Here is a 20,787-nt window from a genome sequence, read left to right on the forward strand (position 1 = left end):
GCTATGATACTGAAGGACAACAAAGAACAACACGAGGCCAACCAAGAGACCAAGAGAGGTTACTGAAGTACAACTGCTTGCTATGAAGTAAGCAAATATCCAGCAGTTAACACTATGGCACGCTGACTCAAGGGGTATTTGATGAAGGATAAAGCTCAGCTACAGAAAATAAAAACAAAGCAAAGCTCTATGTTCTACTTCTCTCAATTCCTCACTAACACTTGCTCTCAGACCAACAAGTAATAGGAAAAAAAGTAACTCCTGTAATTTAAAGAAAAAGCATTTATACTAGATGAAAGTCATAACTCGAAGCTTCCTCAATTTCTGTTTGCACCAGTCTTTGGTGAGAGACTTTTCCCATATGGGAGCAAGCTCAAAATCCAGAGTATTAACACAGAGCATCCCATTTTGCCAGTGATTGACATATGCTGTGACTATAGCACTTCCAGCTCTTCAGGAGAAATTCTCATTGTCATGAAAACCTCCTGTGACAACACAACATGGAAGTACATATTGGGTTTGTCTTCACTGTCCTCCTTTCCAGAAGAAATACTCAACTCCTAGTAGAGATATCAGAGATCAACTGAAACAATTTAACATGCCTGTTGCATGTGGATCAATTGCTCTCTTCAGTAATCAAAACATTACACAATGTTAGCACAGACTGAAATAAATTGTACATTGATGCTCTGGGGCCATCAAACTTATCTAACTTTACTTTTTACACCAGCCAGATATGTAGGTTAGTTTATTATTAGAAAGACTGGAAAACCACCCTGTAGGTCAGAGTTCTCCTGTTTCTCATGTGTGTAGAGTGTGTCAGCAAAGCACAGAAAAGTGAAATGTGACACTTTGTCAAAGGAAGAACAAGAACAGTTCAACTTAAAGTAGTCAAAGCAGAACGGTCTAAGAGTGGCATTGCAATGCTAGCACCAAACTGATCAGAGGAACTGCTGTAAAACAGCCAAGACCAGCTCACCATATATGAAGCAGCTCCAAATGATGAAAGAACTGCAGAGAGCAAACACAAGATTTCTGTCTGGGATTGCAGGGTGAGGTTGAAGAGGCTATGCAAGTAGCTGGACAAGATACTATAGGGAATGACTCTGAAAAGTGGCCAGGAGTCTGTATGGAACAAATTCACAACAGATGCAGTGAAATACTGTGACAGAGAGTGGGTTAAAAAAGCCACAGAGTGCTTGGATCACTAAGTATTATTAAGCCAAGATTCCATATGTTACATTCAAATTTTGGTCTGGTCATTTTACAATGAGGATAGAAAAGACAGAGAAGTAGGGGGAGAGGCCACCTTCCCTGCTTAAAAACGGTTAAATTCCTCATCATACAGTTAAGCTCTTGGGAGACTAATTACAGACAATGATACTCTTACACCTGAGATCTGCCTTAAAACATAAATACACACAGGTTTTAGAATGGTATCTGACTAGCTATGAACATTACTTATGAGCATTACATATTGAACCTATTAAGAGCATGATTCTGGAAATCTTAAATCCATTCATTTCAGTTAGTCCATCAAAAACAATCTGTCCTTTCTATCTAGACATGAGTGGGGCAAAGGAAATCTTAGTTCACCTTTATGTTCTCAGATGCAATTACATTTACAGGTTAAATTGTTCTGCCCAACAGTGAATATTTATTTACTAGAAAAAAACCCAAACATATTTGAGACAAGTGCTCAGTTATCAATACACCTTTCTGATACACATGTTAGAAGAAGTTGCTTGCAAACACACATTTTACTCATTCATGCAGTTGTAAGAGTAAGACACTCAAACAAGAACTTACCAAAGTTTTTTTACAGGGACATTTTTGTTAAAAGAGTGTGTTAAAAGGAATGGGAAGTAAATCAGATGCTGTAAACTTGATGCCTGAATTGAAAGAAAAACTTAATTATGAGTTTAAAGTGACAGTAATTGTGCAAGCAGCATTAAACACTTGACTGAGAATGGGGTGCAAGAAAATTATTATAGTGAGTTTTTAAAGATGCTGTATTTCATTAAAGTAATCCATCAGAATGTTTAGATCCTTTTCTTCTAATCCCTCCCAAGTTCAAGTTTTGCATTCAACTTTCCCATACAGAAACAGAGCATCTTTAAAGAGAGAAATCAGCATTAGCTTACTTTTCCGAAAATTCATGTTCAAAATGATGCATGCTCTATTGAAGACAGCAGAAAAAGAGAGAGGACACAAGTTAATCACCTGGTTCCCATGTCAAAGTGAGAAATACAGATACTGTTGGCTGCAAAGTTAGTACAAAAACCAGTACGTTCTTATTCATTAACAACTATGAGGATTACAGATTGATTACTAAATGGTACATACGCAGTAATGATTCTGAATAACCAACCATAATTTTCTGTGCTGAAAGCTTTGTTATACTTGATGAACAAACACAACACACATGCTTTCAGTTGTACATGCGATAATTGGAGCTTTACAGGATTAAAGTGCATTTAAGAGAGATTTAGCAAGAAATCTGCTGGCAGGTAAGACATAGAAGACAAAATCCATTCAGTTCAAGGAACTTCCTGTTGTAATAACACCTGTATTTACACTTATGCTACATGGGTTACAGACACTCAGGAAGAACATGTATTAAAGCACTCAAATTGTCTTACATTAATGTGAAGGGCAGAAAATGTGCACTATATGTGAACTACATCACACTGAAGGACTCAGAACCACTGGCACAGAAAAAAATAGCTAAAGTTAAGTACAAGTCTTTCACTTTATTCCCAAAGGGAAGCCCAGGGAAGCAAAAATGGCACCCTCCAAACTTTTCTCTGTTGTAAGAGAGCTCATTGGTCTCTTATGGACTTATTGGATTTAGAGGAGATGCACTGAAGTTTTAAATAACCTACACCACAGTGCTTTGCATCCCTTCTGATCCCAGCAGCTCACAGCCACAAAGGAAAATTTCAAGGAAGCAAAGAATTGTGAAAGTGGAGAAAAAAAGAATCAACATTCAAGGGAGAATGTCAGAACTACGGGATGTTACATATACTGTTGGGTACACTTCTATGTCAGCTTTCATTAATGCCATGCCATTTTATCTGAAAGATGCTTTGAGATACCATAATTGTAACACAACCACAAAGCCAGACTGAAAGCCTTATTCCCCTTTTGAGTGTCATCAACACCATAAGCAAGTTTAGAGGTAAGTATCTTTAGTAAGAACAAGGAAACTGGAAGAGATACAAGCAATAGACACATCACTTGCTACAAAGAAAGTCCTACCATCAGACCAGTGCACCTTTCATAAAGTCAGTAACAGCATACTTGCTTAGACTAGCTAGAACTAACATTACCAGTGACAAAAATCAGGCACAGCAGCTTTTGTCTCAGAACTAGTATCTGAAGATTCTTCTATGAATTCTACTCACAAACCCATTCCTGAAATTGTAACAATTGGCCTTATACCCAGTCAAAAAAATCAAAGCCATCAGGCACATTAAAGCACCTTGAGATCTGAACGAAGGCCGCATGCACCATGTCAAACAGCTGGTCACCACAAATCACCATGAGTTTGAACAACAGTTCAACGTTTTAAGCCCAAGTTGAGCCATTTTTTAGTCATTTGAGCCATATCTCACATAAACCTGCATCACACACTCACAACCTGAAAAAGCTTTTAACCAAATTCCAACAGGTTCAGGTTGAAACATAACTAAAAGGTTGGTTTATTGCAGGAAATTTTCTAAGCATCTCTCCGTTTTGGAGGCAGGAGGTTTTCTTTTGCATTTTCTGCTACTTTCCTTATTAAAGCACACAGAACTTGAAATAAACCCTCCAGCCAAGAATCAGGACATGCAGCGAACAGCACTGTTATTGTGCAACACAGTAACTGTAATTATGTTGTTTAGACTAACTGGAAGAAGTCAGTTCATAAAACCTACACTTCAGCATACCCTCAGCATGAAGGAGAAATGACTCATCTGCATTTCAGCGTGACTGATTTGAACTACATCACACAGGCTGCAGTGTCCTTTGAAAGACCATCCACAGCAAACACAAATTTGACTGCAGTGCTTTAGTTAAGGAGTTGTGCTGTCCTTGGAAGTGGAAATCCTATAGCATGAGTTACATGACGGCAATGCTATGGATTGTTTCCCTTCTAGAAATGTATTCCATTCACACATTTTGCTGTTAATATTTGCCAGTGCTCCTCTTCTAGCGTTTCAGACTGAAGCACATGCACTATCACTCAATATTCAGATTTGTAATCAGTTTTTCATGAGCATTTCTATTGCCCACTCAAGCAGATTCTTCGCCACTTCCCACCGGCTGTCCTAAACATGAGCAAAACTGTCTGCACAGCTACCCAGCAAACTGGAAAACAGAACTGGCCACAAATAATAAAGATATTATTTTTAACCCAAATCAGTCTTTAACTTGTTTCTACCCGTTGTACTGGTGTTATCAATGGGCTGCAGCAAAAATGGGAGATTTATGTAGCTTACGCCACTGAATTTGTCACACCCAAAAATCCTAAAACTACATGACAGCAGTAGAGATGTAAAGAAACAATATACAGAAACAAGGGATTAACAAACAGTATCTCAGAGGCAACAGACCCCTAACATCAGGACAAATGCATACTGCAACAGGAGGCCCAGAAAAGACTGGAAAGTGGCAACATCAGTAGGCCTTGTGTAATAGAGACTTACACTCTGTGGGTTATATCATACCATGTATATCCCAAGAAAGGTTATTCAATGAAAAGTAACGGTATTAAAAGGTTCTCTGTGGCCATCAGAAGAGGAAATGTGCCCATGCTCTAGTTGACACAAGATAAATCTTTGAAAACCACCATCCCTCAATCAACCATCCTTGGAAGTAACACCCACAGATGAGGGGCAGGGGGCAAATAGAAAACCACAAGGAGAGGCTGTAATGAGTCTTGAACTTACCTGCTGTGGAGGGTGGAGTGGGGGATGATGGAGATGTTAATGGGGAACTCGTCCCAGAGCCTGCTAAATAAAACAACAGTAACTAAAGCTGTGCCATTAAAATTCAACAGTCAGACAAGACACATTGCTGGAAACAGGCCAGTTTTATTGAGGGAAGATCCAATCCTGCTTCCAATGAAATCTTGAGAAGGATCCCCATTCATTGGAACCGTATCACTCAGACCCAATCTAAGCACACAGGCTTTACAGTACACACTGTCAGAGGAGGTCCAAACACATAGAAGCACACTTAATAGTACTCCTCAATTGGGAAATATCACTTTTATGTTATTTAGGCTGTTGGATTTCAGCATCCAAATTCTATTCTCCTTAAGAGTTGTGCCGCTGCATGGATGACAGCCCATTTCTCCTTCTAAGAGATGATTTTCAGTCAGTTGGTGGACTCTGCAAGTTACTCTGACTTTTGAACAGTAGGCTGCTTTGAACACTTTTTAGCCAAGTCAGTGTTCAGTAGTACTGACCATTCCTTTTAAGTAAAGGAAGACCTGTCAAAGGCTCTGTTGTTTTAGAATGGGGCGCTGAAGCAGCAATTCAACAGATAATTTTCTCATTTATCTTAACACCTTATTACAGAATAATTTGGAAATACAATTTATCCCCAAAGGCTGCATTATTAAATGGCCCAAATAATGTATCTTATTATTATTACACTCAAATATCAAACAGAATGTATAGACTGATCTTTTTTTTGAGGTACGAGGCACAGAAGAGGAGACACATTGCTTTAAATTAAGCAGCTAAAAATCTAACACTGACAGTATCTTAGTAATAAATAAATAATAGTTTTATAATAGATAAATCATCAATTGGTAGTTCAATATTAATGTGTGAACTGATGGTGACCCTGGATCCTTTAAGCCAGAAAAATGACAGCAACAACAAACACATTGCCATAGCTGTGTAGAAGCAAGCTCTTCTCTCTGTAGTTACCTGAGTTATTTGAATTGCTGTATTTTGCTGAGTGTTCTTCCCCACTTTCATAGGCAGAGCGTTTTGACTTCTTCAAAATGGAGCAGAAGAAACAGAAGATTGCAATAAATAAATTGCTTTCCACTATAAGATTGAGCAGACACACAGATTTGTAACAGGCATCCACTATATCACACAAGGTCTACTAATAGCCAACATATCCCATCCCCAGCACCTGCTCCCATGATGACAACAGCAATAAAGCTGTTCTGCACTTAAATATCTCCAAGCAAGCAACCAGGCAATCCAGTGCCCTCTGACCACAAGAGAGAGGCAGAAAACTGACCCATCAAAAAGGAAGGGAAACACAGGCAGCGTGCTGCAGGAGCAGACTGAAAAGGCTCCAATACCCTCACCAGCAGCAGGAAGCAGCACAGGTTATCCGTGTTCACTAAGCTGATTTCATACAGCCACCTCAAATAGGTTAAATCAATACACAAGTCAGCTGCTATTGTAACTTAGACTTTTTAAGTCCATTGCCTAGCTACAAAAGTGAAAAGAATCAGGAAGTAATACAGAAAAACACAGGGCACAACAGAGTAGCATACCAGTGGTTATGCTTGCTAAACTTAATGTTTATATATTCACGTCTTTTTCTGTGTGAGAAACCTAATTAAATATTGCTTACTTTCCGTGCTAAGATCTTCCTTTTCTTTTTTTCTTCTTCAGAGCCATGATGAGATTGAGCTCTCGTCAACCTTCTGTGCTGGTGAAACTTCAAAATAAAGGGCAAACCAGGAAAACACTGTGTTAAGATCTTAAATGTTCTCAAACAGGGCATATGTTTGGAGCACAAAAAACACCCTGCAGCCACTCTGCATGTTTAGGGTTTTTTTCATTATTAGTTTTTATCTTTACTGTTGCTGACAGAGGATGAAACCTCACACTTTAGTTAAAATGATCCCTTAACTTAGGAGGCACTGTCTGTGAAGCTGTGTCGCTTAAAACAGTGAAATGCCACACAGTCAACAGCTGTTCTACACCTCCTGATACTGCATTTTTGGGAAAGCCAATCTGTTGCTGAAAGCTTTTACTACTCAAAATCACTTCTGAGTAAAATCTCACTTTCCCCATGTAAAAGTGATAAGAGGAAATTGAATGTCTGTAGGAAATAAAGAAATGCAGATATTACCAATTTCTGCTCTTCTGTTAGTCGCTTTTCTATGCATTCCTTGGAGGTTTTCAATGCTTCTTTTAGCTTAGTAGGGATCTAATGCAGAATGGGGAAAAAAAAGTCATAGCATAAAATGTTATAAAGAAAAACACAATTTCACTACTCAAAACACATCACTAATCAGATCATGTTGCTCATATAAAGTCCCAACTTCTGACACTATTCCCTTACTGAAGGGAAAAAGAAGACTCCAGATGCATGTTTTCCACTCCAAATCTAGCTATGTATCTAACAGCAGGGACAAAGAAACACCAAATCATAGAAGGGATACTGTGACGGCGAGGACAGCTATCTATTTATAGATAGGACAAGAGGGGAAGGCTTTAACCTGACAGAGGGGAGATTGAGATGAGCTCTTAGGCAAAAGTTCTTTCCTGTGAGGATGCTGAGGTGCTGGCACAGGGTGCTCAGAGAAGTTGTGGCTGCCCCATCCTGGCAGTGTTCAAGGCCAGGTTGGACACAGGGCTTGGAGCAACCTGCTCCAGTGGAAGGTGTGAGTGCCCGTGGCAGGGGGCTGGAACTGAGTGAGCTTTAACGTCCCTTCCAACCCAAACCAGTCTGGAATTCTATTATTCTTTTTTGATGCTCCAGTCACATCCTCAAAGTGCCACGAGGCTGCCAACACAAGACACACCGTACATGCCTTCCAGGACAAGTGCACTGGGAATGCTCCAGCACAGAAACTGCACTTGAACACTCTTGGGCCACACCCTGTCCCTCTTCTAAGGGGTCACATAATGTTCTTGGGCACAATTCAGCAAAGGAATCCAAATACTGATGGCATTCACCACAAAGCCAGCTCTCCTCTATCCTATCTGTCAATTAACGTGCAGCTACCCACAGTCTGGCAGTTCCACAAACATCAGTAAGTCAATGTTCATCTTTACCTTAAACTGTGGTTTCTCAGAGTTTGTTAGTAGGACATCACTGAACAATCTGTGAGGAGATGAAAAAAAATAGAAAAAAAGAATTATTCCTAAGAAAGAGGCAGAACCACAACAAGAATACTACTGGTACTATTCACTTAACTTCCTCTTTCTCCTTTTCCGTCTCTGTCCTCATACCCAGGTCACTGCTGGGTTTGTTTGTTTGTTTTCTCACAGGTTTTTATGTACTCCTTTTTATTTTCCAAGCACTGCTGTAAAATAAGCAGCATCCAGCCCTCAGAATGAAGCCACTACTGATGGCAGAGTAAGCAAGACTTTGTGTAACAGTCTAAAAGCTGATAGAACTGGTACAATTATTGATGGCAGAAAAGGGTTCTCCCAAAATAGAATGCCTCTTCCTTAAAATATATGGATTCTATAAAGACAAAAGATTGATTGGGACTTTATTTTAAATTTCACCTAAAGAAAATAATTGTTCTTTTAAAGAAAACTCTGTTAGCATACCTATCATTTTAGCATTAACAAGAACCATGTGAAAGATCAATGAGTGGAAGTAACATTTTGCCTCTACTTTGGCAAGGCAACTAAAGCAAGTATTCTGATATTTTCACTCTCCGCTGTATGGTATCAGCAGGAACAGCAGAAATTATTAATCTTTCTCCATCCAAAACAAAGACACTAGAGGGCAATGGTAGTCTGAAAATAAACTGGTTAGTCCATGTCAGATACTTCGCTCTGGAGAACATACTAGAAAACTGTTCCAGCAAGAGATCTCAAGCCTGGCTCTGAGATAACTGTTTCAGAGATCTTTTGTCGTTGTTCACTATGGAAAATTCTCACAGCCTAGAGAAAACAAATTCAAGTCTAGAATCAAGATTATAAGAGTAGTATTCCATTAAAAACTCAGAAATAAAGCTAATTTTAAATTACTTTTAAAAACTACCACCAAAGTTCACCCTTGTTTACAGGCCATTTTTCTGACCCTTACATGTACTTGCAAAATTAATCAAGCACATAATTTATATGGTTAAAATAAATAGTAAAGCTTAATAAATATTTAAATTACTTTAATTATTTTAGATTACATTAATTGCATTGCACATGTATGTAGAACACTCTCATGAAAGGTACTGGTATGAAAAGAATGTAGTATGATATCCTACATATCAGATACAGCTGGGCATGGAGTATTCAACACCTTTTAAGACCTGCATATTCCTGTATTCACAGAGTTTTCTTATATATTCCTTGCCTGCTTACATTCTTCTCTGTATCTCCCAGCTCCTTTAAGGGCAGAGGAAGGCAGGAGTAGAAAGAATTGAGATAAGCCTGCACTCTTCCCAACCAGGAAATACAAATCTTGGAGCATGCTCTAAATGTACTGCAGTCTGTACACTGTACACAGTACACAGATTTAGGTATGGGCAATCTGTCCTTTATTAAGGTCATGACTCTGGCACCTTATATTAAGAAAATATAAAAGAACCTCCCCATCAGGAATTGTAGTTCTATGCTCAGCATGCTGGTGACATGTTGCAGCACAATGACAGCAGTCAGTTGTGTGCTAATTGCAGGCAGGGTGGCGCTGCAGACAGGTATGATCTCCAGCTCAGGCATGCACTGATACTGCTCCCTCTCTGCATCGTAGTTTTGCCCCATACCTGCTCTTACGACTTCACTGTATCACCAGGACTACCTGGAAGGACATTTATTCTGTCTATGCTTCAGAGAACCCTTAAGCCAGTCCTGCAGAACACCAGCCAGAATTTCCACACAACATTTCATACCCCAACTCAGTCTAAATATCCCTGCTGAACAAAGCAAGGGATCTATTTTGCTAGTCATAAGTAAACTGATAGCAAAATCTACTGAAGCAGGTATGAACAGCACATGCAAAAAGACTCCTTACTCTAAAAGCTTTAAAAATATCTCTACATGATCTTAATCATACTTGCACTGCTTTAATAGCTGGATCAATTTAAACCACAGCACCATGCTAAATAAAGTGCATTCATAACAGCTCCAGCACACCAAGAGACAATGAAATGTTAAATGAGCATTGATCACATTCAGAAGGGATGGGTTCTACAAAGCCTAACACTTTTAAAGCTTCATCACTAAAGTCACTAAACATCCCTCAGAATAAGGAAGACATCTTTTTGAAAAGAAACAAGAACAAGAAAGTTCTTCCTCCTAATACAATTTAAAACATTGCTATGAGCATAAAACAAGTCAAACAAGACTTACGGCATCTGTAAGAGCCGTGAGACAGTTGGCATGCCATTCTTCATAGCTTCACAGGTCAGAATGGATTCCAACACAGACACTACCAAAGAAAGAATAAGAATGAACACATTTTTGCACAGCAGGATAGCAAATGATTTAGAATAAACGTCTGGCACTGCGGTGAGATGTTCCCCTAAGAAGTGCATCAACTGAGCAGTGATGAAGCTCTGTGCCATGTGGTTTCTATTATAATGTTACTATTACACATAGAAACTTTTCAAGAATGTTATACATGAGGCAAGAGAATCCAGACATCTAATTACTTACTATAACTGCTTTATTACTCTGTTTAAATAGATATATATTTATATGCTACGTATATTTCAGGAAGAACACACTTTCTTGTTTACAAATTAATAATTCTTTTTGGTCACACGCTGTAAATATCTTAGGCTGCTATTTCACAGCATTTCATCTTAGGTAAAAGGTAAGAGAGGCCAGGAAGCTGAGACTGACATCTTCTCATCTGTATACTAACCAACAAACACTGATGGTGCAGGAGGGAAGCTCTCTACTGGAATCGTATCTGGGGGTCTTCCATATGTCATTTCAAAGAGTAAGTGTCCAAAGCAATGTACATCAACACCTTCTAAAGTCTGCGGAGGAACAAAGTAACACAATTTGCTAGAACTAATCAGATTTTCACAACTGGTTTGAAAACATGCATTGATAACCCATTAAAGAAAAAGAGTTGTCTGGCATTTGAAGATAGAAAAGAGGAACCATTAAGACAATTCCTCACCACGACCACTTCCCTCCATTACTTTAGCTCAAATGAAGTCTTCAAACTTCAAGCTAAAGCAGCTTTTGCTGATTTTCTGTATGTGATGATACAAATGGGTAGTAGTGTAGTCATGTTCTGTAAAAATGTGTAAAGTAATAAACTCTTTCAATTCACAGAATTTTAGAAGCCATATATTGACAGGAATCACAACCAAGCATGTTTTCCTAGCTAAGTCAAACTGCAAAGAATGAGATTCACAGTAAGACCAGCTGTCACTTTACAGGGAGGTGGATAAAAAGACAGCAAAAATGCATACCAAACCTATCTAGGAGAGCCTCCTTCAATCCTCCTTAGGTTTGTCCAAGCTGTACATACATGCTAAGTTCCCAGACAGAAGATCTCAGAGATTTCTGAATCACATTTAAACAGAAATGGCTCCTCTTCCTAGAAAAGCACTATCAGATTTGGATTGACATGAACTTTTGATTGTTTCTTTGATAACACAGTAAAACTTGTTTAGCAAGGTCATCAAGCAGCTGTCTCGTGATGCTGTATGGAATTTATTACAATGAGCCCTTGAAGGCAGGACAGGATGCTGGCTAAAAGACTGTATTGCTGCAAAAGAGCAAAATTTGGGGTTCTATTTTAGTAGGAAGATAACATTTTGCTTTGTAAGCCTGCAGTTAAGAGACGTGTGGTACACAGTATACACATTCCTATGAAATACAAGATCAGGGTGGAAAGAGATCTTAAAACAACTGCAGTTTACCTCTATTTCTACCAGCCTTGTTATCACAAAAACACTCACCTGCACTCCCCTTTTACCTGCTTACCTTTGGCCTCAGCATACTCCAGTGTGCTGCAACAAAACTACTGTGCAGCCAGTGATTAGGAAGAAGCAGAAAATGGATTTGATGGAGAAAAGCTCAGATAAAAGAAAGGGGGTAGAGAGAGGTTTTTTTTTCATTCTAATCAGTTCTCCACAAACAGAAGCTGAGGATAAAGGGATGCATAAGAGTCAGCTAAATTCATTGATTGAATCTTACATTAATCTTCCGAAACTGTGAACAGTATGATCGATAAAATGATGGAAGTCCCAACAAGGAATTTTCTAGATCCAGCAGTTTGCAAGTATCCCCATCCAACATCACATTGGCAGAGTGAAGATGGCCGTAAGGAAATCCTTTCTCATGCAAGAATTTTAATACCTGAAAAATCCCAATGCAGAAGCACTGTCACAAGATGCTCTGATGATTTCAAATCGTACACACTCCAATACAAAAGCAGATATATAATAAATGAGGCTCCTATTTGAAATGATTGCTCAACTTGATCTCCCATCTACATCATCTTCAGCTGACTATACATTTCCATTTCAGTGGTAACAATTCTCATAAACCAAACATTTGATGCTGATCCTCAAAGCAAGCTTATAGACACCTCCCAAACTGATCTGAAAATTAAAGTTCACAATTCTACTGAATATTATAGCTGTGATAAAAGAAATAAAAAGCCCCAACACACTAATGACATTGAATTTATGGCACATGTTCTGCAGGTTATGAATTACTTCTTTCCCTTCTTCCACAAGCAAAAATCCACATTATCACCTCTCTCCCACTTAAACTCCACATGTACCACCTTCCTTTTTCTGGGGGGTCAGAAATCACCTTACACCTACCTGTCTAAATTCAACTCCCAGCAGCTAATCTCAATTTACATTTAGCTTTGAAGTCTGCTGCTGAAATAAAGCTCTTGTGTTCAGGTTTGTCTGCTTTTTCTAGTTAAACCAGTTGACCTCAAAAAACAACTTTATGAAGGCTGGTAAATAAAGCAACAAAATACCTCTAGGATTTGCCTTCCATATGTTTTTATCTGCTGAAGTTCAAGACCTTGAATTTTTTTAGGATTGCAATACTTCTTCAGGAATGGATCTTTTGGCTTTGCCTTTAAAAGAAACACATATCAAGTATCATGCCCAGAAAAGCCAGTAATTGTCTTAGTTTGCTTAGCAATAGATGGTAAACAGTTGCTTAACAGAATGACAGTGGTCATTCCAGCAAACATTCTACCCTTTGAGCTGGGGATTGGGGGGAGACATTACCTTATAAATAAGGTCTTTTAGTGTCCCTTTTTCACTGAATGGTCTAATAACCAGCGCTGAAGATTCATTGGCAATGGCAAAAGTGACTTTGTAAACATAGGGATGCTACCAAAAGAAAAAACTGTAGGTAAGTTTTAGATGACACATTCTGTAGTTCATTTTCACTTCACAAGTAAGAAAAGATCTGCCTGAATTGTGTATTTAAAGCAATAAAATGGATTCTGTCAGTGATATTTGCTCAAGTTATTTAACCTGAGCCTCGAGTAAATGCAAAGAAAACTTCACAATGACTTTGTTCAAATTCCACATAAATTAAAACATACAAAAAAAATCCACTATGTTTTTTACCAAAACAGACTCGCAGTTTAGACGAATGAAGAATCCAGCACTTTCCATGAGCAGCTTTATTGCAGGTTTAAGTCATGCTAAGCTAATAAAATCATTCACAGTTTTATACAACTGGCTCATAAGGAAACTCAGCATTAACAGCTGTCAGAACAGTTTTGTTGTAACAATTTCCTGAAATTTTGTGAAACCAAATGAGACAGCACAGCTGGAAATAAATTCTATATGCAATACATACACCAGCTGAAATTACAAGTTAGGAAAAGAGCCCTTGTAGATGTCTTATTTTAAAGCATTAGTTTCAGTCTGGTTTGGTGGTTGAGAAGCCTAGTTACAGCCTCTTCTGTTGAGGACTGCACAGAGGTTTTCCACCCTTTTCAGCTGGTCTCTCACATGTTTAACATCCTTAAAGAGAAATTCATCTTGTAGTTAAACACCAGTTTTTCAGAGATGCCTATTGGATTTATAATGCAGCATTGCACCAGAGCTTAAACTGTACAACCTCTATGGTACCTCTACTAAGATACTCCTGTATTAAGTTCAAAGAGCTGAAGAAATAGCAACACTTTTTCCACTGCCTTATCCACTGCTGCCTGAGAGTACCCCCAGCACAAGGGTTAGCAATTACAGCTAGACACTTAAAAGTGTTGAGGAGCTGAAATAAAAGCTCATCATTTCACAGTACGGCACAAGAAGAAAAAAATACAATTAAACCACAACTCCTAATCTCCTGCAGGATTATTATCCTGTGGGATTATTAATTGTGCTGAGAACATGTTACTTCATATTGTGTGGGCAATGTAATTGAAAGGTTCACACATCTTTAAATGAAAGCAACTCTAAAATTACAAACTCTGTCTGCAAAGCTGTATGTGTTTTTGCAAGATTAGTCCTTGACAAGCACTTTTGTGCTGGCACAATTTAAACGTCTCCAAGTCATACTCACAGAACAGGAAGAAAGTAGTTTCACAGCATACTGTAAGTCTTTGTCAGACAAGTACTTATCAGGGCCAAGATCAGTCTGGAAATAAATAGGAAAAGAAAGGCATATCATAATAGATGTTGCACTCCATAAAGAAAAAGCCGTCTATATTCTGCTCTCACAAATTAAGACAGCTATTTGAATGTATATTTTGAAGAGCAAGCAAGGAAATGACACAGAATGAAACTTGAAGAGGCTAAACAAGGCCATGGTTTTCCAGTAAAAGTGTCTGACCATAAATAAATATTATTGCCTCCTTCCTCCCCTGTGTCTGACGTGCATTATTACCACTGAATGAACTCTGCCAACCCCAAACTGGGGGACTGTGTGCACTGTGAAGTGCTAAGGCTTAAACTCCCACCTTTTTCCTCTTCAGCAAAAACAACTTTCCTCCTACTGCAGGCTTTAGTGCTATCCACTCTCCAGTGAAGTCTCACAAACAGCTATGCCCATGTAATTAAGAGGGTGGCACATTTCAGCATAGGAGCATAAGCAAGCATTCAGTAACAACACTGTCTGGTGTTACTACATGTCTACCTTAAAAGGAGAAATTCATGCTTCTCTCACCTGTTAGTTTCTCAGTACAACTAAAGATCCAAGTAACAAAACTCACCACTTAACAGGGGATCTCCTTGTTATTTTCAGCAAGCAAATTTATACTAGGATCAACAGCTACATCATTACAACTACAGAAATCTGAGGTGCAGGAATGGAAACAAATAACCAGGCACAGAAACCTGCAAACTGGATTTGCCACCAGAGGAAAGACAAACAAGAAGTTCCCACACCACACATCCACCTAAGGGCTTTTAAGGCTCTTTCAAAGCCTGATCTGTTAGGTCTATCTCTCTGTCACTCACACATGGTAGTTAATATACATGAAATAAGCCAGGTTCATTATGAAACAGTTGAGTATGTGATGAAAGCATATATACCCAGCTTAACACTAGCCGTTCCTTTGGTTGATTCTTAATCTTCATTAAGAAATACTTCTTACGTATTCGCCAACCTACAAAAAAAAGAGAAGGCAGCAGCAGCTTTAAACACCACTAAATCACACAGCTTACAGGCAGAATGAGGTCTATAAGCAAAGATGGTATTGTAATCAGGACAATTTGCATAGCTGAAAAAAAGAATCAGACAAGTTTTCATGCATACATGCTCTTCTTACCTATGTCTTTCAATGGTTCTACCACTTCCCACTTTGGTTCTGATCGGAAGAACATTGAGACATGCTGTAAGGCAATTTCTGGAAAGAAAAAAGGGAAGAAGGAAAAATAAAATTCAAGAGACTATATACTGTAATTATGCACATACTAGGTAAGGCTCAATGCCGGAAGGAAGCCTGCAGGAATTCAGTCTGCAAGTCAGCAAAATCACTTCAAAAGGAAATCAAATACAAACACAGTTAAAAGGCATTTGCATTTTTAACCTGATAACTCAAATCCAGTTAGAAGACAGAGAAAGCATTGCCTTTGGAAAACTTAGCTGACCAGCCTGCATTCTACCTGTACCAGATCTACAATTCCAAGTCTAAATCCAATGCTCATAGCTAAGATTTCCCACAGTAGGTGTACTCTATATTCCTCTTGAAATGTTTGTGTTATACCTGTAAAAGTACTGCCTTTTACATCTCTTTAATGTGCTTCTACATTGCTATTACTACATCTAAACTGTGTAAACTAATCACTTCTGTTCCAGTACGTGTTGTTCTGCCCTCTTCTGTGCAGGCAAAGGTATTTTGCTGTGATCCTACTTGGGGGGGATGGGGAGGACACCCCTGCGATTATCGAATTGTTCCACAGCTGAGAAAACAAGTGGTTTATTCCTGAAGCAATTTGAGGGGAAATTATCAGTGAAAAGTGGCGACAACAGAGGGAGAAAGGGAATCATGCCAACAAGGAGTTTTCCCTAACATGGCTTATCTTGGCATAGAAACACAGCAAGAAGGTAAGGATGCCCCTATCTTTTTCTGCACTGTATCTTCTCTCTCTAAAAATATGCTAGGAAAAAGAATGGTGCAATAAATATCAGCTCACTTCTCCAGCATTTAAGAAATTACAAATTGATGGTGTCACCAAAGACCATAGGCAATTACTGTTACTACCTTCCCAGAAACTTGCTGCGAAAGTAATCTTGATGAAAGTGCTCAGAGTTAACACAGAAATCAGTGTCTCCTAGAGGATTTACTTTGCCTGTTCAGCATTAGCCAGACAAACTGCCTCCCTAAAGAGTTACTAATAATTTACAACTCCTCCACAGCTTATCATAAACATCCAGGAAATGTTCTTTGCACTTTGAAGCCAAAGGCACAAAAATGTTACATAAAGGGAGAGCAAAAAGACAAGTGAAAAGGAAACAGCAAGTTCCTGCTTCAGTAGGCTCTGCTTTTATGAAAACAAGCTTTGCATTTTGCAAAGAGTCAGTTTGACCATGCACTAAATCTGCAGAGTGGGTTTCATCACCAAGAGGAAGTTTTTTTCAGTCTAGAAGACAAATACTTAACAATTTCCAATGAGTGAAGCTGAAGGCAGACAAATTCAAAGAAGCATTTAACAATTAACTGATCCCTGCAGTATCATTTTAAGGGATGCAATGATTTTCCAGTACTTGGAGGGAGAGTGTAACTTATTTGAGCCTTGAAAAATTACTCAACCTAGCTCAAACAGTCTCACAACCCAAAGTCATAGACAGGGTGACGACAATTGTTCCTGTGAAAAATCTCAGAACCATGATGAAAGCAAGATTCAGTGTTCAGACAACCTGTTTTAACAGAACAAACTGAACTCCATGTTACACTCTGGTAGGCAAATCATTTTCCAACACCAACACGCCCTCCCCATTTATCACAACCTGTGCCACTCTCACCCACCCCCCTGCTCCATGTGCTGCTTATATAGATGTTGACCCTTGTCACTCCTCTGTAAAATAAGTCAAATATTTAGATTTGACAATGACAACATGATTCATACACAGAGCTGAAGAAACATGATCATAAATAATTAGATGCACAGCATGATCATTTTGAAGGTTGTTCCCCATCCACCCCCCATGCTTCAGTGTAAATCCTTGCCAGCATTAGTGAATATATACACACTCATGCTGAAGTGAAACTGTAATGCACCTTTGCAACTCTTTCTTTCACTTACCAGTGTAGTTTACAGAATAGCTGTTTGGGTCCAAAAACTTTTTTACCGCTTCACAGTTGGACAGGATGTGGTGGGTAGTAATTACATCGAGATAGGCCTGGAGTCCCTTCTGTCTTTCAGCTATGAATTCACGCTCCATATTTCCAATCAATTTTTTTGGAGGAAGAGGTAGACTTAGAGTTGAGATCTTGAAAAGAGAAGAAAAACTATTAACCTTGCTTCAAAATGCCTCAGGGATATAAAATAGCAACCCAGAAAGTAAGACTCTCAGCAGCAAGGTAACTACTGGATAACTCCTTTTGTACTGTGTATATACAAGCTTTTATGTTTTTTTTTCTAAGCACTGTTATCAGAGTGAGCTAGTCAGACACCAGCTCACATCCCACCAGGAGATTACTAAATGGAACACCACTGATAATGTGAGAAGATGAATTTTTGCTAGTGAGTCATGGATTCAAATCACTATACAAAACTTTTGGATGCTAAATGGCTCTAATTTTCAGCTAAATCCTTTCTATGACATATCTCTGCCACAGCACAAAAACAATTCACACCCCACCATTTTCTCCAGATAAGATTTACGCTTTCTTATTTCATCAAGTGAAGATTAGTAACTTTCCATTGTCTCTATTGCCTTTATAGGTAATTAGAAATAAATATATTATATATATATATTACAAATAAATTATAAATAAAGCCTTTACTGCCAGCATGTTAAATCTGTAATTTCAAATATGGTGCAACTTTCCAATTTTCTCTTTTGAATATGCTGCTCTACACTTTTCAAACAGCTTTGCATCTTCAAACCCCAAAATTCCCAAAACCCACCAGTGGATGTACAGTACTTGGTTTCTGTTGACAGAAGTGATCTAAAACTTCAGATAAAAATCAGAGAGATACTTTGAAATGGGATGATGAAAACATGCACAAAAACTTCAAGCCTTATGTAAGTCACATCAAAGAGCTGGTCTTTAGTGTTTATATCCAATTATATCATGTGAATTGCTAGAATACATTTTGCATGTTGTTAACACATCGTTGTCCTGCAGATCAAAGTACCTGCCTTGACTATGCTGAACCTCTAAGGGAGTTATTGCTAAGAAATATGTATTGCAGGAATCCATTACACCAGATGCAGTAACCTCATTTCTAAAGCAAACAGCTCACCAGGGAGAAGACAGGGACTTTTGGTGCTTGGACAACTTTCATTTTAACCAGTGGAAGAAGTGAAGGATTAGTTCAAACTGGGGCAGAAGTAGCAGTCCCTTGACTTTTCTATCTCCTTTTGAATACAGCTGTCCCCCCACTAACTTTAGCACTTCTCCAGTTTTTGACTGCAAATCATGGGCTGAAGAAGAACCATAATTATGTCGGAATTACAGAAGATGTTAATGAAAATCATACTATCCACTGAGTAGATTTCAATGCTCTTTCACACCCAAGGGGAAAACAAAAAGACAAATCCAGGAGTAAATCCAAAAGCAACAACATACCATGTACTGCCAGTAATTCACCACATTGGTTTTAAGACCAGAGGCATACATAACTCTAATTTGGCAAACTACTTTTACTTCAACTCAAACCCAAGTTTCTAAACAAAACCTAAATCCATTTCTTTTATTACTCACTGGAAAAGCATGTCAAATCCTAATCACCTTCATCTTCTTGACCTGACAGCTAACTGACATCAGGGAGAAAAGCACAATCAGAGAGAAAAGAACTCTAGTTCAGATGTTTTCCTTCAATAAACCACATATCTGCTACTTTTTCAGCAGGAAGTAACATTCACCCCCAGGTTTTTGTTGCAATCTGCCAAAGCACACAGCAGGGCTAGAACACACTCTACCACAGAACACCACCTCACAGAAGCCCTGACCTTGCAAAGACCCCACGTGCCTTCAAGCACGAGCTGTATGTACTTTCCCTTGGCCCAAGCTCAGTGCTGGAGCCAGGATGGGCTTCACCACAGAAGAACCTAGGAATTAATGTCTGCTCAGGAATGTCTGCTCAAAAGCTGCCATAAAATGCTTCACAAAAGCCACATATCTTGCTGTGAATACTGTACTAGTAATTCATTTGATAAAACAGAAGAGCAGCCAATGATCTTCGCATATCTCTGTCTCATAAGAGGAAGAAATGCAGGATGGTTTGGAAGGATCTTTCCAATCCTGTTTGCAGTTGAGATGTCAGAGAATCTGGCTTGAAACTTTTTGCTACAAATCAGGGTGACAGGTACATACCTCTCATTGTTTTTCAAGGTATTTGGTAGGATGCATCCCCTATACTAGACAGTTTTGTAATCCCCAATCCTTACTATTATTACATAGGCAGCCCCAGATTAAAAGCAGAAAAGTCACATTCCGGCTCAACTGCAACTGTGTTCAATCACAACTACCCAGACCTATGGGGAGATCAAGTGTACCACAAGCACTGAAAGAACTTGGAGATTTACACTCAAAAGAAGCTCCAGCAGTTTTTCCAGCAACGTTTTGGTTCTGCAGGAAAGAGACTGGGGTTGGTATTTTTGCACTGTTCATTGGTTTATACTGTTGGGGGAGAGGGAGGGGGGGAATGTATTCTGTTTTAAGTTTTTGTGTTTAATTTCAATATACACATGATGAGAATTTAGATTTAAAAACAAGTCATGGGACCTGGAAACTGTGATGAAATACTGTTGCTTCAAGTTCTGGATGGACAGAACTGAGGAGTGTCGCACTACCTTAATGGATCAGAAAACCTCAGCTCCAGCACCATGAAAAGCAATTTATTAAAAACTTCAAAATAGTGGGAGAAAAGAGCAATTTAAACATGCTTCTTGCCAGCCATTGTCTGCTGTCTCTTGATCCTAGCATATGGAACTAGGCCAGAGGAACAGTGGTGTTTGTCAATAGCAGAGTTGTGCCTCTTCGATAAAGGCTTAAAACTCTCCTCCTGTCCTTCCACAGGGCACATAATAAAGAACTACACCTCTTAGAGCAGCTCTTTGTACTAGCCAGAAAAGGTTGTCTCCAACCAGAGATATATCTTTGCCTTCCCCAACTGTAGAAAGCAGAAACAGGAGTATGAACATCAATGTGTGAGCAGCAGTCTGCATTGAAGAAGACCAAGTGCTATGGAACACGGTCTTTAGCTGCCCTCTGCATATCCTCCTATCCAAGTTACAAATATGCCTT

The 20,787-nt window shown here is 38.9% G+C and overlaps 1 protein-coding gene across 5 annotated transcripts in view; it reads right to left on the bottom strand.

The window, feature by feature from the left end:
* Positions 1 to 20,787, bottom strand: part of PXK (PX domain containing serine/threonine kinase like) — a 38,051-nt gene that overhangs the window by 2,201 nt on the left and 15,063 nt on the right. For 3 of the 5 annotated variants that reach the window (XM_034066537.1, XM_013129132.3, XM_031049211.2), the window contains exons 4-17: positions 17,615 to 17,801; positions 15,637 to 15,714; positions 15,401 to 15,474; positions 14,430 to 14,504; positions 13,139 to 13,243; positions 12,880 to 12,981; positions 12,081 to 12,242; positions 10,789 to 10,906; positions 10,272 to 10,350; positions 8,025 to 8,073; positions 7,096 to 7,173; positions 6,592 to 6,678; positions 5,925 to 5,994; positions 4,935 to 4,997 (exon numbers count right to left, since the gene is read on the bottom strand). In XM_034066537.1, coding sequence (XP_033922428.1) covers positions 4,935 to 4,997; positions 5,925 to 5,994; positions 6,592 to 6,678; positions 7,096 to 7,173; positions 8,025 to 8,073; positions 10,272 to 10,350; positions 10,789 to 10,906; positions 12,081 to 12,242; positions 12,880 to 12,981; positions 13,139 to 13,243; positions 14,430 to 14,504; positions 15,401 to 15,474; positions 15,637 to 15,714; positions 17,615 to 17,801 — 1,327 coding nt within the window. The remainder of the gene's footprint in view (positions 1 to 4,934; positions 4,998 to 5,924; positions 5,995 to 6,591; positions 6,679 to 7,095; positions 7,174 to 8,024; positions 8,074 to 10,271; positions 10,351 to 10,788; positions 10,907 to 12,080; positions 12,243 to 12,879; positions 12,982 to 13,138; positions 13,244 to 14,429; positions 14,505 to 15,400; positions 15,475 to 15,636; positions 15,715 to 17,614; positions 17,802 to 20,787) is intronic. The other 2 variants (XM_034066538.1, XM_013129133.3) reach the window with 1 other exon arrangement.

Source organism: Melopsittacus undulatus, chromosome 9, assembly GCF_012275295.1.
Source record: "Melopsittacus undulatus isolate bMelUnd1 chromosome 9, bMelUnd1.mat.Z, whole genome shotgun sequence".
NCBI lineage: Eukaryota > Metazoa > Chordata > Aves > Psittaciformes > Psittaculidae > Melopsittacus > Melopsittacus undulatus.